Here is an 18951-nt window from a genome sequence, read left to right on the forward strand (position 1 = left end):
GTTTCTACATGCTTCCGTAGTGTGTTTCAGCCTTAAACATCTAAACAATGTGTATAAAAATAGAACAAGCAAAATAAGAACAACAGCAGATGAATCAGTATTTAATATCAAGATAAAGTGCATTCATTTTCAGGTGAAACTTTGGTTGAAGGGAGGCTCTGCCTTCCTGCTGCCTTGTTATTGGTCCAACAATCATTTAAAGTCAATTGAGAATAATAAAGTATTCTGTACAGTGAGACTGACGTTTGCGTTGTAAATCAGCCATAATAGCCTCTCTGTTACACAAATATTGTGAAATCATTTATATTTGTAGAAAAATGTCACTGCTCCGTGTCTTAGTTCACTCCTGTCAGTCAAGCATCAGGGCACAGCTGAGCCCACTTATTTGTTGGTAGCTTTTTCAAGCTGCACTCTGATTTGTCCTTGGTCCTCGCTTGCGTCCGACCAGAAGTCTGGGTTGTCTTGGTACCATTTGACTACAAGAGACACACACAAAACACAGGAATTAACATTCATCATTTAATTGGGGCTTTAACGTACTGGCCCTGTCTCCTTGCTATGGAGGCCTGTGGTGTGTGTGTTACCGTACCAGTCTGCCTGATGCCTTCAGCCCAGGACACGTCAGCTCTCCAGCCCAGCTGCTGCAGCTTCTCACATGTGATGGGGTAGCGCAGGTCGACTTGCGGCCTGTAGAGCAGAGGTCAAACGTCGATGTCTGATGTTTTAGACGTGCATAAATTATGGAGGAGACATCAGTAGATTCACGTTTGTCTCCTGTTGTTATGTGAAGACATTAACTCACAGTCCTGATAGGTTCTTGTCGAATTGGCCTATCACAGTGGAGTAATATTTTAGGTGAGGACTAATGGAGTAATAGACTTGATAGAAAATATTTTTTTCATGATGTTACAGTCATAATATTCAGACATTTTCGCATGTGTTTAATTGGTGCTTGTGTTGAAGTGCTGGGAAGATGGAGTGTTATGTTGCCTCGGTATATACTGGATAGAACCTCAAAACATATCAAGCATTAGAGTTTTTTGGGTTTTCAAGTATGATGAGGCAACTTGTAGGCCACAGGAGCGCAGGACTTCCCGTATTGGGTAGAAGTAAAGCAAACTATGTTAAATTATCCTTCCAAAATATTTTAAGTTGAAGCCGACATTAAGCTTAAAAGTCATGGCGTGTTTTACTTTACTTACTCTGATAATTGTGCTGATTCTACCATAACAGTAAATAAACAAAAATCTACAAACTATGCATGTTGTATCATGACAGTTGCATAAGAAACGAAGTGAGAAGCAGTATTTTTGGTAAATACCAAACATGGCTCAGTTCATTCATTTTTTTGCCAAAACTAGTGCACTCACCTGTCAGGCACAAACTCGAGCCAATCATTCACCTCGGAGTCTGGCACGTTCTTGACCTAAAAAAACACAGTTTTAATGCGTTTTAAATAAACCGTTCTTCTTTACTGTCAGGGTATCTGACACTATTATGTGTATCTGTGTAGGACAGTTCCCAAACCCACCATCTTCACAAGTTCCCTGGCCAGTTGCATGATGGGAATCTCACAGCTTGTTCCCACGTTGTAGATTTCTCCCACAATCCCTTTCTCCAGAACCAGCCGGAAGGCGTTGATGGCGTCGTCGACAAACAGGAAATGGCGGGATTTAGGGAGGGTTCCCTGGATGGTGCTGCGGCAGAGAGGAGGAGGAGGAACCCAGATTAGAAACTAGATTTTTTCTGCTTTGTTTTTCTCTTATTGTCTAACAAATACTGAAGCTGGTTTATAACATGGTTTCTCAGTAAAAGCTTTTCAAATTAAAGTTTAAACCTACCATCTCTTGTTCATTTGCAAGAGGGTGAGAAACCTTGGAATGACCTGAAAGATCAAGAAGATGATTGCTGGTCAGTTGGAGGCAGAGAATATATTTATCACTAACATTTTGTGCCGTTGAGCTTAAATAATCGTTTACCTTCTAACTGAAGATTAACTACACTAAGTAAAAAATTGCTTTTTGACGTTCATATTTGCTGTTTCTTTATTGTTTTGTAACGCAGAAGAGGAACAAGCGCAAAGGTTCTGTGATGACTGTCCAACCTCTTAAACTGGTCAATAGTGTCAGGTGGACATAATTAGAAAAAGACATGCGTTGTAATAGAAATGAAACATAGCAGATTACAAGGAAATTGGAACCAGTTTACCTTCAGTGGTGCTTAAATAATTGGATTTTTTTGAAAGCCATGTTGTGCTTAACAGGTTCATCTCAGAAACTTTAACTAAGAAACTTTTACTAAGATGAAACTTCATCTTAGTTAAAGCCACCTGATGTTTGCAAAATCAATCACCTGCCTCCTGACAAAACCAGGTAAGGACAGATCTTCTACTACAGAAGTAATCAGTGATAAAAATGTACTAACTTTACTAAAAATGTTAAATTGTACAAATGGACCAATCAATGATGAAAATCTTATAGGAAAGTCAGGGTGCTGTACCTTCTCAGTGTACTGCCTGGGCCCGTAGATGTTGTTGCTCCTGGTAATGATGATGGGAAACTGGTAACAGATACACAGAGCAGTATTTAACGACAAAGAACCGTGAAGAACAAAACCTGGATTACTGTTCTGTTTAAAGATCAAATTTAGCTAATCTGGCAAATAGTGTATTCCTAATCACTCTATGATCTAAGCTGATCTTAAATCTGTGTGAACACACCTTGGAAATGCAGATAATATACAATATAAAAAAACAACATGGCAGCTGCTCCCACTCACATCTTTTTATGACAACACAAATGGCTTTTGACAGGAATCTGTCTATTTGTAATTCTGTCTAAAAGTTAATTTTAACTACTTATTTTCATTATCGATTACTCTGCTGATTATTTTCTTGATTCATTTCTGTCCATCACAATTCCCAAAAGCCCAAGGTGACATCATGAAATTGCTTGTTTTGTCTGACCAACAGTCAAAAACCCAAAGATAATCAGTTTACTATCATGTAAGACAAAGAAAAGCAAAATCTCATAATTTTAGACGCTGAAACTAGGGAATGTTTGGCATTTTTGCTTCAACAATTAGATGACTATTAGATGATCATTAGAAAACATGCTGTAACATAGTGAAAAATCAAGATCTAGATCTTTAAGATGAATGTCTTCAGTTTCAGATCATTTAAACCTGTTCTGTTCTGTGTGTGTGTATCTACCTTATATTTGTCCCAGTAGGATCTAACCAGGAACTCTGCAGCGGCTTTAGTGGCAGAATATGGGTTGGAGGGCCTCAATGGACTGCTCTCATCAAACACCTGCAGAGAACACCCAATATCCAAGTCACCAAATGACTCCATAAACCCAAACTCCACATATCCACCATACAATCTATCAACTGAATCACCGTTCACTGACCTCGTCCAGACTGGCTCCGTACACTTCATCGGTGCTGACATAGATGAAGCGTTGTGGCTGGTGTCGGGCCTGATGAGCGGCTCCCAGTAAAACTCTGGTTCCATCAATGTTAACACGCTGGAAACTAGATGGAGTTTCAAACGACGACTCTGTGCAAGGGAAGGAAAAAAGGACTCGAATATCACAGCTGGAACACACAGTACAATCAGCGCGGTAGACTTTTGAATAACTGCTGCTCACCGACGTGTGTTTTGGCCGCTAGGTGAAAGATCACATCAATGTTTTCTGTGCTGAAAATGTGATTTACCAGCCGTGAGTTACACACATCCCCCTGTTGAAGAAAGGAGTAGATTTAAACAGTTATACTACTAGTTATCGTAATAGTACAAATGTCACTGTTCCCCTGAATGGACCTAAACACAACCTTTTGTTACTGCCTGCAGCTATATGTTCAAAGGGCAGAAGTTTATCTTGAAAGCTTTTGCTATTTAACAAAGCTCTCAGAGCTACTTTTATAATACTTATGCCAGCAGCTCTCACCCTGATAAAGGTGTAGTTTGCTCTGTCTTCAACACTCTCCAGGCTCCTGGTGCTGCAGCAGTAATCCAGCTGGAAGAGATCAGACAATGACAAATGCTACAGTACATACAACATACTAGTGGCCTCACACATGAGGTCAAGACACTTTTTAGATTCATAGAGAAAATATATTCACTGCTTGCCCAGAATTTTATATTTGCTAGGAACTGGAGTGAGAAAAAAAAACTGTATTTAAATCATTACGGACTCAACACTGAAATACTCACATTATCCAGGTTAATAATTCTCCAGTCAGGGTGTCTGTAGACCAGTGAACACACAAGATGGGAGCCACTGGAGAGAGAGATGGGGAGGTGGAGACACTCCTTAATCAGAACAAATAGTGTGGTAACCAGCAATAGGAAAAGGTTCACATGAATGACTGACAGTCTGTTACAGCAAAGTTGTAGTAATGAATTTAAAGCCTCTGTCAGTAGAATTAGAATAATTCTGACTTTGGTGCCCCCCAAAAGACACTGTGGCTGCAGCAACATTGTTAATTTTTTCCAAAGAACTAATGCTCTAATTTGTAAACTGTATAATCACATAAAATGTCTGCACATTGTGACTTTAAAGGCCACACATCGTGTTCTTTGGTTGTGTTTAGGTTTGCCTATTACATTACATACAGCAGTAACAGTTTTTCTCACTTGCTTAAGAACATTTTCTCAAGATCTTAAAACATTAAGTGCAATGAATGAGAATAGCAATTTCATCCATCCTGCAAAAGGTAGTGTAATTTAAGTACTGTACTTAAGTTCAATTTTGGTGTGCTTGTACTGTACTTGAGTATAATTGTCTGCTACTTTATACAACTACTTTACTTCATTTCAGAGGCAAATACAGCTATAGATACTAGCTACTTTGCTGACTGAGATGATGCTGCATCACCACAACCTACCTATAATAAGTATATTAAATACAATTGCTTGTTATACAGTTAAGTAAACCACCCAGCAGTATACAAAGTAGGCAGAATCAGCTCCCCTACAGCCAGCTACAACATTAATATGCTGCTTACATGTTAATGCACCAGTAATATGAATCTAATAGAATAATATAATCACACATACGTCTCCGTATTTAAAAACTCAATTCAACTCATGAACTTGGATTGTGTCAAAGCAATTGAGAAAAACTGTAATAATTTGGTTTTTGGTTTGGTAATGTTTAACATTAAGCCATATATTTCTTATCAGTTTGAATTCATTACATGAACTCACATGAATCCAGAGCCTCCAGTCACCAGAACAGTCCTGTTAAAGTCCATCCTCTGGTCATTACAACACCGGAAGCTGTCGCTTCACATTAAGGTCTCCTACAGACATAATAACGACATCTTAATCGTTTTAATACTCCGTTACCGAGCCTGCTAGCTAACTGGCAGTACAGATAGTTCAGAAGTTCTCTATTTTCGTCAGTACAGTACATGTATTGTGTAAAGTGCGACAGTTAGCGGACGTTTTACGGCAGTGTTGACACGTAGAAAATGGGCGGGACAGCTAGCCCTTGTACACTGGTTTCTACTCTCTGATTGGTTGTTTTATATGACGGATGAAATAAGCGCCCTTTGATTGTGTGAATCCCAAATCAATCAAACTGTCAACAACGCCGACTAGGCAAGGCAACAGTGTCAAGTGAGCTACAATAAATACGTAACGTCCGGAACTTATTTTCAAAATAAGTGTTTGGTTAACATATTTGGTTAAAATGTATTTACTATCTTAAATAACTATTTTTTTTCTCGAAGGTTTACTTATTTTTTTGACTTGGTCAAGCCACGTATTATTGTTTAAAACCTTACATATACTGAACCATAAAGCGTACTTTCAGGAAATACACTGCTGTTACACAATTCAGTGTTATAGATTTTACAATCCTTTATAGCTTTAGTTTAATCCTTAATTTCATATAAAATTCCCACTAATGAGTCTTGATGTTTTCGCGTACATCATAAATCTTGTATGTTCTTCTATTATTCCCAAAGTGAGACAGAGAGATTTGTTTGAGGGCAGAAACACCTAACATCCGGTCTCATCCTGGGTAACTTTGGATAACTTGACGCTGCTGGTTTACTTCTGGCTTCGTGGCTCATTGAATTCATTCGCTAATGTTTAATTGTCGACAGCGTTAAACTGCATATGGGAAAATGTCGTATTTGTTAGCCACACTTATAACTGTAGTGCTGCTCAGTTCGGAGGCTTTTGGGAAAACTGTAACGGGACTTTTTAAGAGCGAAGCAGCGAGACAGCAGAATGGCCAGTTCATCACTAAATTCATGTACCAAGGTAACGTTAACGATGCTGAGGTGTTGCTGCTCACGTGTCATTTCAGCAGTGACAGGGTTAGCTCATAGTATTGATTTTAACGTGGCGTGGTGACGATGTGTTGATTAAATTCACTGTTTTTGGCGTCGTTTTCTTGTTTTTCTTATTCACCACTGGCTCACCGATGGGTGTCATCGTCACTTTATCTGATAATGTCTGCACTGATCATTTACATCACTTTTAATAACCCTACTTTGCTTATCCTCTGTTTTCTTTCTTTCTTGCCGGTTAATATTAGAGAGCGCTATTTTTTCCAGCATCATCAGAGTTTCTCTTTTATTTCAAAGCATTTTCTTATTTAGGGTGGCTTTAAGTGAGTGCTTCAATAACTTGCTCCAGGACACTTTAGGTGTTACTGAGATCTAACCTATAGACCTACAAATCTATAGACAAACTTTAACCACTACAACAGCTCCAAAGCTGTCCTTTCTCCCGCCCCCCACCCCCAGTGAGGTCAGAGGTCAGCCACAGACCTCACTGAGCTGATAGGGTTCATTTAAATCTTGGAGCTTTTTTCCCCATTTGGCTTGTTTTGCTTCTTCAGTTTCAGCTTGTCCTGAACTGAACTAATGTCAGTATGCTTGAAAACAAAACTTGTGTTTCAGAATCATCTCCTGGAGCTAGTAGGATTATGTCACACAAGGGTTTATGGGTAGAATCAAGGCTGGATTACAAACCAGGCAAAGTAGGTAACTGCCGTGGGGCCCCAGAGCTCCAGGGGCCCCTCAAAGCTACAGGCGCTCTGCTCCCCAACTGCCTTGTGCTCATTTAATTGAAAATATGTTTGGGAATGTGCACTAAGGTCAAAACCAATGATTGTTTTCATTATCGATTAATATGTTGAGTGTATTTTTTAATTAATCAATTCATTGTCTACTCTACGTTTTCCCAGAGCCCGGGGTGACATCTTCAAATTGCTTGTTTTTCAGTCTAAAACCCCCAAATTTTCAATTTGCATTGAAATAAAACAGAGAAAAGCAGCAGGTCATCAAATTTCAGAAGCTGGAACAAGAGAATATTTGGCATTTGTGCCTAAAAAAATAATTTCAACAATTAATTGATTAGCCTATCATGATTTGCACCAGTAAAGCGCAATTTCATTGGACTTGATAGAGACCTTAAGGTGGGTTCTGCTTTATTACCTAGGCCCCACTAAATGAATCACATTACTACATAGCTAATCTGGGGCCAGCATAGAAAATTGTGGCAGAGCGGAAACACAGTCTTTCTTATGAAATCTAATAAATATGCACTATGGCCCTCAGTAAATAAGATATGATAAAATAAACTTTATTGAACCCAACACCAAGATTGCTTGTTACAGCAGCTCAAGATTCAACATGTACAGGAAAAAGAGTGATAGGTTAAAAAATACACATAAAATACATTTTTTATAGAAAGAGAAAATAGAACATAAGAGCTATACGCACCTTTAATTTATACAGATATATGTGATGGATAATTGCACATAATAATTGCCTTGAGAGATGGATACATTTCACAAAGATTTGATTGCACAGGATACAGCAGGAGGTAGTTGCACAGTGTAAATAAATAAATATTATTGCACAGGAAATAATTGCACATTGTAAGTATAATTTAAATTAGATATATATATATATATATATATATATATATATAATATGTATAGCTATAAATAACTAGGATATATAACCTGAGATAAATCAAGATAAATAGTGCAAAAGTAACTGATGTTGTAAGTGGTGGGTGACAGAGACAACAAACAGTGCTACATTATGTCATGCTGGTGTTAAAGAGTCGGACTGCCGTCAGCGGTGCACTCCTTCTTACACTGTGGGTGTAGCTGTCTGTTGCTGAAGGCCACAGTCTCATGCAGGGGGTGAGAGGTGATGTCCATGATTGACGTCAGCTTGGCTAACATCCAGGAGTCCAGAGGGCAGCCCAGGACAGAGCTAGCCCTCTTAACCAGTTTGTTGGGTCTGTCTGTCCCTCTCCGTGCTTCCGCCTCCCCAGCAGACCACTGCGTAGAAGACTGCAGATGCTACAACAGTGCTGTACAATGTTCTCAGCAGTGTCCTACACACTCCCAAGGACCTCGGTCTCCTCAGCAAACAAAGCCGACTTTGGTCCTTTTTGTACAGGACGTCCGTGTTGTCCGACCAGTCCATTATTGAGGTGAACACCCAGGTATTTGTACGTTCCCACCATCTCAATATCCAATCCCCAGATGTTCGCCAATGTAGTCTGAGGCGTCTTCCTGTGGAAGTCTGTCACCAATCTCCTTTGTTTTGCTGGCATTTATGGGAAGGTGGTTGAGCTCACACAGTTCGACAAAGTCCGCGATGACCTCCCTGTATCTCTGTTGATTCCCTTCTGATACATGTCCAACAATGGCTGTATCATCGGAGAACTTCTGGAGGTGACAGTTGCTTGTGTTGCAGAAGTCCGACGTGTACAGGGTGACAAGGAGAGAGCACCGTACTCTGTGGGGCCCCTGTGCTGCAAACCACCACATCAGACACACGGTCTTGCCTTTGCTTATTTCCTTTTTAAGTTCCCTTTGTACCCTCTTCAGCTCCTCTTTGTCCCCAGAACTGAAAAACCTCTTCTTTTCATTCAGCAGAGCTTTTAGTTCAGGGGTCACCCAGGGTTTGTTATTGAAGAAACACTGTACCGTCCTGGTAGGCACAGTGTTTTCTACACAAAAGTGTATATATAGTCCGTGAAACAGTGAGTCAAACTGTCAGTGTCCTCCCCGTGTGGCCTACATAGCACTTCCTAGTCAGTGGTTTCAAAGTAGTCTCATTAAATTACATAAGAATCAGTACCATCCAACACCCTTGTTCTGTCTCTGTCTTTCTGTAGGTGATAACGGTCTTTTGGTGTGCAGGCTGGACAACTCTGCTTTGGCTACAGAGAAGGAGTCCAGATTGCTGCTGTATCAGGATATGAACTCAGACCTGGACAACCTCAGCTGCTCCGAGAGGCTCGCTAAAGCTCAGTTCACCAGTAAGAACCAGTGTTCACTAATACAGCGAGCTGATCTCTGATATGATGGATGTGATTTAGCTGCATTGATTTTTTTTCTCCTCGTTCCTCTGCTCTCCTTCCTCCGCACTGTCACCTCATCTCGCCCTGTTTGTCCTCTTCCTCCTCCTGCTTCAGTCGCTCTCAGCCAAGAAGAACACAACCACACGATCCCTCGTCAGTCCTCACCTACAGCCTGGCAGGCCCTGTATGCTGACAGATACACATGTCAGGTAACAGCTACATCGCAGATTGCTGTGAGACTAACCACCCTTAACAATCAACAATACCAAAGCTTAGTACATAGCGAGGAGGTTGGCGGAGGGATATAGCTGTTTGAGGTTATAGCTGCTGTGTACACCTGTATGAATAGGATTGGATGTTTTGAGTCAGCTGGTGGCCAAGCAGCCACTGATGGTGAAGCATGAATGAAACAGCTAGTGCTAGTTACCAGTGAAACAACAACAAAGAAGTAAACACTGAATGATTTGATTCACATTTATGATCACATACTGTATACATCTATACTTACACACACACTATCACACCCATATGTCAATGTATACACAGTCATGTGCAGTACATACACACATAGAAACATGCATATACCTAGATGCACTATGTAACATCTGTGTGGTCCCTGTTAAATTAACTCACAAGTAAATACATAAATTAGTAGATTAGAAGAGAACTTTATTGTCCTCCAAGGTGGAAGGTTGTCTTTGGTCCAACTGGCAGTTCAATAAAACATGACAACAATACTGTGTGAATACTCCAAATAATTAAATACACAAAAATGTAATAATTCCTTAAGTTTTATCCATTTACATTGGTACTGACAGCAGTAATTTGTCACACTAAGTTTCCCCCCCTTGTATTCCTTTTCTCTCTCTGCTTCCTGTCTCTCTTCAGGAAAGTGCAGTGATACCTTCTCATGCTGATCTCAGTTTTACTGTCTTGCTGTTTAACGCCGACTCGGCTGGAAATCCTCTGGAGCACTTCAGTGCAGAGGAGGCAGGTCAGGCCTCCAGAGTACTCCCGTCACCACAGCTGTCAGATATCAGCACAGTTTCCCAGTGCATCATTAAGCATGGCGATGTATTTCCTGTTTATTAGCTTACTCTGTAGTGCAGTTATCCACATCGACTGCTTTATGCTTGTGTGGAGCTATTAAAAAAACATGTTTGTGTTAAATATTTAAAAGATGTATAATGGTTTGCCAGATGTCAAATCCTTGATACACTCTGCACAGATGTGACATTAGGGATTGGTCCTGAGAGATCTGCATCATTCATGTGGGACAAAATGTTTCCTTCCTTTATTCTCTCTCTCTCTCTCTCTCTCTCTCTCTCTCTCTCTCTCTCTCTCTCTCTCTCTCTCTCTCTCTCTCTCTCAGGTCTCCAAAGTTTTTACTTCCTCCTGCTGCTGGCCTACTTCATAGCCTGCTGTATCTACATCAAGCCTCTGTACCAGGCTCTGAGGAAAGGAGGTCCCATGCACACTGTCCTCCGAGTGCTGACCACAGCGCTGGCATTACAGGGCTGCTCCGCTCTCTGCAACTACATCCACTTGGCCAGGTAGATCCAGTAGAATCTGACCTTGAGTGGTTAGTTCAGTTCAGATGCATTGTTTATGCTTTTGGCAAGCTTCATTACTTTGTGTGTTTTCTAGATTGTTTTTAGGGATATTTATATTTATTTATTAACCTGTTTATTACCATGTCCACGTATTTGTTTAAAGCATGTAACGTTTGCTTTTTTAGCTTTGTGATTAACAGTGTTTTCTTTCTATTCATTTTCTTTATCTCTATTGTGTGTATTTGTTGACCTGGGTGGTGACCTACTGCATACAGTTGCCCTTGCAGAGATGAATAAAGTTGTATTGAGTTGAATTGAACTACACATACACATAATTGGTACTGAGGAGAATATAAACAAACTCTAATGTTTCCTGTTCCCTCCCCTTGTGTTCTGCAGGTATTCCAGAGATGGTATTGGTATTCCACTGATGGGCAGCCTGGCAGAGTGTATGTTCCTCTTTTTTAAATATGTCCTTTCTTTCCATCTGTATTTATATCTGCTTCTGAAGCTTGATTTAGTTATAAGAGCAAGAGAGTTCCTCTTGCTAACTGTTTCACTCCCTGTTCCCTGTGCAGTCTGGGATATGGTGTCCCAGGTGTCCATGCTGTACATGTTACTGAGTCTGTGTATGGGCTGGACTCTGAGCCGAGGCAGGAAGCCTCAGTCCAGACCTCTGCAGTGGGAACAGAGTCCGGCTTCCACGGCTGTCGCTGTTGGTGGAGTCGTTACACAGGTACGCAGGGTCAATTCTAGTGTGATATATAAGAATGATATGGTTCAGGTTGAAATAAAAAAACTAGGAGTTCTGGGATAAACATCAAGAGAAAGTCAGAATTTGAGTAAAGTAAGTTAGATTTGTGGTATTTGTTATCAGCATCGGAAACCTTTGAGAGTCACCTAATAATGCCAGAACTACTGAGAGTAAAACACCTCATCTTCAGGGAGTGTTGCTGCTGTGGGAGCAGTATTCAGAATCAGAGAGTGAACATCACAGCTACCACACCCAGCAGAGTCTGGCAGGTCTCCTCCTCATGGCTCTGAGAGTGGTCCTGGCCCTCCTGCTGGCCTCAGTCCTCTACCAGATCACCTCCACTGAGAGGAGCACCCTGAAGAGAGACTTCTACCTCTGCTTCGCCAAGGTAAGCTACACGGTGCACTAATATACAGACAAACATTTACCTTCAGATCATCAGGAGGTCATGTGGTCTTCCTCGTGTTCTCTGCAGGGATGCTTCCTGTGGTTCCTCTGCCATCCCGTCCTCTTCGTCGTGTCTGTTGTCTTCAACGAGCACCAGAGGGAGAAGGTTCGAACACACAAACCACATTTTACCAAAAGCACCACCATGAAGTGACATGTGCGACTGATGTGTTAGTCTGAGCTGGAGTTTTCAGGGAGGGGAATGTGACCTTTGGCACCATAATGGAGGCCTACAGCTTGTAGTGAGGACAATTGACCTTACCTCATAACCAAACCTTCCTTTCTCCTTTTTCAAATAATTGGAATATGTTCAGTATAATGTTTCACATTCAAAAAGTTACATATAACATATATATTTGTACTGTACCAGAATAATCCAGTTGTTTTGTAGTTAAATGACTGCAGTTTTGGTCCAGTTGTCTGACTTCAGCAGAATTCTTGCATTATAGCACCAGTTGTAGAAATGTTAGGGTAATTGCTGTAAATAGGTGTGAATGATAGAAGTACTTTTTTTTTAGGGTGAATGTTTCCAGCTGCACTTTACTTTGCTTTGTAATGTGAAAGCGAATTATCACCCTTCTCTGCAGTTCTCCTAAACTCTACAGCACATTTTTAGCATCTTTTAGCTAAGATTTGAGCATTTAGCAGCTAAAGAGCCAGATATTTCCCTCAGGAGTTGGTGGAGACCAAAACCAGAGCTACAAGGAAAGTGACTCCAAATGAATGATAATGTTGCACCGTAATTGCTTGATGTGTAAAAAGGCAACTGGATTCTAACAAATTGACCTTAACAACTTTATATGGTGATACTATTTCAGATATTGTATTTTAAACGTGTTCCACATGCTGTCTTTAACTCTCTGTAGGTGGTGACTATCGGTGTGATCCTCTGCCAGTCCATCTCCATGGTGACCCTCTACCAGCTCTTCCTGTCTCGTTCTCTCTACTGGGAGGTCTCCTCTCTCTCCTCAGTGTCTCTGCCGCTCACCATGTCCAGGACGAACCACAGGGGGCGCTACTGAGCACATCCACTGTCATGCTTCACCCGATCATCGTGAGCGAGGGAGAGCATGCTGCGACACGGAGGCTTCCCCTCCCTTAACCTCCCGCTGTGTCAGAGGAGGGAGAGCTTCTGAGCGTGAAGAAGAAGCAGAAAAGACGAGGTGTGCTGTTACTGTTTCCTGGGAGAACAGTAATGGCCACTAGCAAGCAAGTCACCAGGGAACTACAGCATGGGTCACAGATGACCAGAGGAAGATATTTACAGCAACACCCTACCTCTAGTTACAAAAGATTTTTGTACAATTTCAAAACTGACCAACACAAGTGTGCTGAAGACAGGTCGCCAACGTCAAGATTTTAGGATGCATCTGCTGGTGAGGTAGATGTCAAGAATGAAAAGAGAAGAAAAGATTGACTCATGATCGATACTTACTTACCTAAATCCAGTGCAGCAGGCCGAAGGTGGAGATGGTTGTTTAGTCCTCAAGGACACAACCCAAGATCAGCATACTTGAGCGGTTTGTTGTGTCCAAGGAAACGTCTCTGCAAGGACACACATCCAAATGTCTCTATGCATCTTGGCTTTTATAATTACTCAAACAGTGGAATCACAGATTTACTATAAAATAAAATACAAAGCGCAGGGAAGCATTATACCACTGCTTATCTGTGGTGTTAGATTTAGGGGTACAGGGTGGAAGGCATCCTTGTCATTGAACTCATTGCTCATTAAACTAGACTTGGATCAAATCGCCAAAGAGAGAGCTTGTAAGATAGATTTAAATGAGGAAAGTTTTTTCTGTCTTGAAGGATAAGGCTAGTGTTATTCTATAATTTTCTTACTGTCAACAAATCCCATGAAAAGTCGAAACCATCAGTCCAAGACCAAGTCCATTGGTCTCCACTGAAGATGTCTTTTATTTTTTTAAATGTGTAAAAAAAAAAAATAGTTTCATTTGCAAAAAAGGCTCAGTAATTTCCTAAAACAGCTGGGCACTGTAAACGTTGCTCAACAAGGACAGGGATTGAGTCAAAATAAACTACAGTATGTGTTTTCATGGTAATGAATGAACAACAATGTGGCTAATTAAGATGTTTTTAATAGTTTTTGACAGCGTTACGTGATCAATTCATTGTTGGTTTTGGCCTTTTAATGGGATTTATTTACAATAAGATTAATAAACGGTAGATCAATGGATCAGCATGTGGTAAGATTAATATGTTACTCTGGATAAACGGATGGAGGTGGAGAGACAGTTGGGTGGATGATGGACAAATACATGTAAACGTGGATATACTGAAAAATGAACAGGTGGAAGGATGGATAAAGTTTGGACCGATAGTTACAGTATGTGGCCGGCTAGACAGCTGAAGAAAATGGATAGTTGTACTTCTGTCTTTGCATATCCAAAGTGATGAACGTAAGCCAAAAGATCAGTGTGCGCTCCCTGTACATCACAGATCGAGCTGTACTTTAACGTATTTCTTCACTCTCAATATGAATTCATGAGCTGACAGCATGTGAGGCCTTTGAACTCAACTGCATGTAGCTGGAGACACACTGCATGACTTATCCTTTTTTTAATCTTCATTTTCCATTCATTGGAGCACACTACCTGGGCTTTAATGCTTCAGTTCTGTGTGAATGGGAGTAAAGCATGAACTCCAGGGTGTTTTAAAGCTGATCAGGATAAACCAACGTCTACAAAAACGCTACAGCCATGGCCCTTTATGGCTTCAAATGAATCCCACTGTTAAATTATTCCGCCCTAATCTGGGCCCGCCGTGACTTCCTGTGTATGAGGCTCATTAAAACAGACCCTTCAGTAGAGCCCAGTAGGAACAGACCTGTAGTTTCATTAAAGACACATTTCATATGCCGGAAAATGAAATTCCTCTTAAACTGATGGCTGACACAGTTATCAGCACTGACATATTTATTTGATGTGTATTTATTTTTCTGAGTGAATATTTGGAAAGTAGCACATTATAAAGAAGCTAAATCAGTTACTGCACAGTTTCATGTTTGATTTCAGTGTTTTATTGAATCACATTCATCCCCTTTAAGTAGCTGTGATTTAATTACATTAGTAACCCTTCTGCTAAAATATAAACATTTCCTCACGCAGCAGGTACTTTCAGTTACTTTGTGCTGGACCCATTAAAAACAAACTGACCAAGGCTTTGATCCAAGGATTTCTTTTAACTTTATGTTCCATACTTATGTTGTTGTGTTATTACAACGGCAGCCACTGATGAAGATGTGGTTGAAAGCTTTGGAAAAAGCCAGTAAGTGGACCTTGAGTTAAAGATGCCCTGGGGAGTTGTCTTATGTTTACAGTCAGTGTTTCTCAAAACATATTTTGTGTAACCTTGAGGTCTAACAAACGTATTGAGTGCATAAAACATTTGCAAATCCGATTTTTCTTAAATCCTACATTGTTTACATCCATATTTACAAGCTAACAGTCTTCTTCTTCACTGCCTTTGCAAGGGCATTGCTGTGTTTCTTTGCGCCGTACCATCGCCACCTGTTGGTCAGCAGAATAGCATGAAACCAGTGGCAGGATTGTGTACTGCGTCGTCCACATGCTCATGCAAAACAAAACATGGACCCACTCTTATAAACATTGCTCAATAGCACCACTGGTGGTCAAAAAGTCCACATGGCGCCTTTTAAGATTGTATTTTTATTTTTTGTCAAATACTTCGAAGGTCAAGAATGCACTTTCATGCTCAACTTTCTTACTGTTAAGATTCTTTTACTACACAAACATTCAGTGGAGACCACAAAAATACATTAAAGAGATGATTATAATGACAGCTCACACAGGCTGTTTTCCCTGTAATATTTTCTTAATGAATGCCATAACCCTTTGAAATAATCTAATAAGATATTTTCCATTTAACATACTAAATGATCCAAACAAATGCATGGCAGATAAATGAATATTATCCACCTCTATTATGACATTCTACTTGAATATGAACCTTTGCTGGTGGTTTGATAATCATAAAATGTGCCATCTGATCTGTTCTTTTAGCTCTTGTTATGTTGCTGTGCATTAAAGCAGTATGTGTATTATCTGGGCAGTATGTACTGTACGTACACTGTATGTGGGTGCAAGAGAATGCATCTATTTATTTTATTTTGACAATCACAATGACAATCTTATTCTAATTAGACAACATAATATGAGGCCTCTGTTTGTATTGTATACTCAGCTTGTTAGATTTGGCGACAGTTTTAAGTAAATTTAGTTCAAAAACACAGAAAAGCAAGTGTAATTCCTTTTTTTTTGCCATTTTCAGATTCTAGTCTCATTATATTACATGTTTAATTTTCTATACAACCCCACTTGTGGAAATATGGGACCTGTGATCATTATGACTGTAATAAAATACATGTTTATGTAACCTGGCTAATCCTAAACACTTGCGTTATGACTAATGCCCTTTATGCTGTTACGTTGGTTTCATTATTAGAACATTAGACACTATAGTCGGGGGCATTTACTAAATCTGCTGTTTTCCTTTTGAGATTTGATGGACTCCTGATGCAAAGCAGTTCACTGTAACCTTGGCCCACATTTACACTGCCTACTTGAAGTAACCCGGTTCATATTTTCGCTCACAGCTGGCACACATCAGACGTGTTTTGTTGAATCCGATATTTTCAGGTTTGTTTCATTATGTGGAATTCAAAGTTTGGTTTGGATATATCATGAAGCTGCACAAGGATTGCAATAAAAGCTATGAAACTGTGAAGTAATTGTAAAAGTGAGGGTGCTGTAGTCTTTTAGAGTACAATAAGTACTTATACAATAAGTATAAATAAATAACTCCCAATGGCTGTAGTGCTTTAGCTTGTGTGTCTTAACATGATGCAAAAGCAAGACCAGTCTAAGAACATGTGTGGGGCAGCCAGGTTCAACATTAAACTTGTTCACAGTGACACACTGACCCTCAAAGTATGTACATAGTGCTCTGTAGGGGTCTGATCTGGCCAAAACCTTGCATGATTTTAAATAAAAAAACAACATAAATAATGGTAGAATGTCAAATTTCCTTTTTTTTATTGTCTTCATACTGTTGAGTATACTTCCGGTTTGAACATTTATTTGTCAGACGGCTTTTTCATTTCTGCACATTGTGTGCAATAAAGATATTTCAAAATTAAGATTTTTCTCCACAAGGTTTCAAGTAAATTAGGTTGCCTATATGACACATGCTGGTTTCATTTACCCCACTTTATTTAAGGAAATGCTGTAATTAATCTACATACAGTATATCCCATTGCCCTAGTGAGTAAACTGCCTCATATCCATCTTATCTGAGGTGCACTGTGCTGAGAGGAATTCTAATACCATGTGTGCAAACCCATATACGGGTCTGGAAACATATACAGATGGGTGACAAATCAAAGGAAAAACCAACAAGAAGTGTCTTAGTATGGAGTCAGGCCACCACCAGCCTCCAGAACAGCTTCAGTGCTCCTTGAAAAGTCTGTCGAACTCTATTGGAGGGATAGATATTGTTCCTCCACAAGATATTCCCTCATTTATATATACAACCTTTATTTAATCAGGTAATATCATTGAGATCAAGAGAGACCTGAGTACAGCAGATAAAAAGAAAAACAAACATAGCCAGACACAACAAAAGGACATATAGCATCAGAGTCAGTCACAGACGTCACTAAATAGATTTGAAGATAGAAGTTTATATTATATAATTTGGTGTTATAGAGATGGTGGTGGAGAACATTGTCTTACACATTGGTCCAAAATCTTCCATAGGTGTGAAATTGAGTTGAGGTCTGGTGACTGTGAAGGCCGTAGGATTGTCATACTCACCAAACCATTCATTGGGCACTGGTGCACGGAAGAATCTGCATTTGATGTTTCTTCACTCATCGATTAAGGTTTTTCATTTAATTTGTCCAACGTCTGTACATTGCTGCTGTAACATTTTCGATGTAAATGAAAAAACGAAACTCCGTCACGAACAGGATTCGAACCTGTGCGGGGAAACCCCATTGGATTTCGAGTCCAACGCCTTAACCTCTCGGCCACCGTGACTACGCATGTCAACTGGCAGACAAACTGGTATATCATTCACACAAGGACAAAATATGACTTCACACCTTCACACCAATGGAAACTTAGCAACGTCATTCAAATGAAGCAACCGGGAGAGTTAAGTCAGTTGTGTAGTGTTTGTAAGACTATTTAGCAATGGAGTGTGGATTTCTTTGGTGAAAAAGAAAAACAACCGCACAAAACGATTTCAAATACGCGGAAAACCCACCCCTGCCCTCTTTCTGTTCGAAGTTGTTTGTGTTATATTGGAGTATGTAGTCAGGGCTACTGAAGTTTGTCATTGTGTGTCCACTTAAAGACACTCAGCAGCGTCTGCAGGACAAGTTTGAACTAATTAAAAAATTCCCCAATTTCACATTCGTGACATCGAGTAACCAAGCCCCTTGTTCTCTGCACAAACAATCACAAATTACACATGGCCGCATGTGTAATTTGTGATTGTTTGAGCAGAGGTCTGGTGCTTGGGTGTTGTTTTTCCCCTTGCTTGGTGATGTGTATAATATGTAATTATCTTGAATAGGTAACTTCATAGGGAATACTGTATAAGGTAGCCAATATTTGTATCCCTTGCTATGACTTTATCTAGTTTATTTGAGACATTTAATATGTAACTAATTTAACTAATCATGAATCTGAATATGCTAATACACAAACACATTTTGGCAAGGGGCCCAAAGCTTTGGCATCTCCAAAAAGCCATTTTTTTTAAATGACTGATGACAGTATGCCTCTTTTATTCAACTA

At 40.0% G+C, this 18951-nt stretch overlaps 2 protein-coding genes and 1 non-coding gene across 3 annotated transcripts; 1 reads left to right on the top strand and 2 right to left on the bottom strand.

The window, feature by feature from the left end:
• Window positions 1-85: 85 nt before the first annotated feature.
• LOC122872060 (dTDP-D-glucose 4,6-dehydratase-like) lies at window positions 86-5446 on the bottom strand. Its single transcript, XM_044187753.1, has 12 exons — window positions 5213-5446; window positions 4217-4283; window positions 3951-4019; window positions 3651-3741; window positions 3411-3559; window positions 3212-3310; window positions 2500-2559; window positions 1842-1885; window positions 1532-1697; window positions 1371-1426; window positions 590-687; window positions 86-476 (listed from the first exon to the last, which is right to left on the bottom strand). Exons 1-12 carry the CDS (start codon window positions 5257-5259, stop codon window positions 382-384), a joined length of 1041 nt encoding a protein of 346 aa, XP_044043688.1. The 5' UTR covers window positions 5260-5446; the 3' UTR covers window positions 86-381.
• A 543-nt stretch (window positions 5447-5989) lies between these two features.
• Window positions 5990-16885, top strand: gpr180 (G protein-coupled receptor 180). The gene is made up of 10 exons (XM_044187735.1): window positions 5990-6277; window positions 9164-9307; window positions 9464-9558; window positions 10238-10343; window positions 10722-10902; window positions 11302-11351; window positions 11481-11638; window positions 11847-12044; window positions 12132-12209; window positions 12970-16885. Exons 1-10 carry the CDS (start codon window positions 6139-6141, stop codon window positions 13123-13125), a joined length of 1305 nt encoding a protein of 434 aa, XP_044043670.1. The 5' UTR covers window positions 5990-6138; the 3' UTR covers window positions 13126-16885.
• A 1219-nt stretch (window positions 16886-18104) lies between these two features.
• trnas-cga lies at window positions 18105-18186 on the bottom strand. Its single transcript has one exon. It is a non-coding gene; the product is annotated as a tRNA-Ser (tRNA).
• Window positions 18187-18951: the final 765 nt, after the last annotated feature.

Source organism: Siniperca chuatsi, linkage group LG24 (genome assembly GCF_020085105.1).
Source record: "Siniperca chuatsi isolate FFG_IHB_CAS linkage group LG24, ASM2008510v1, whole genome shotgun sequence".
NCBI classification, from domain to species: domain Eukaryota; kingdom Metazoa; phylum Chordata; class Actinopteri; order Centrarchiformes; family Sinipercidae; genus Siniperca; species Siniperca chuatsi.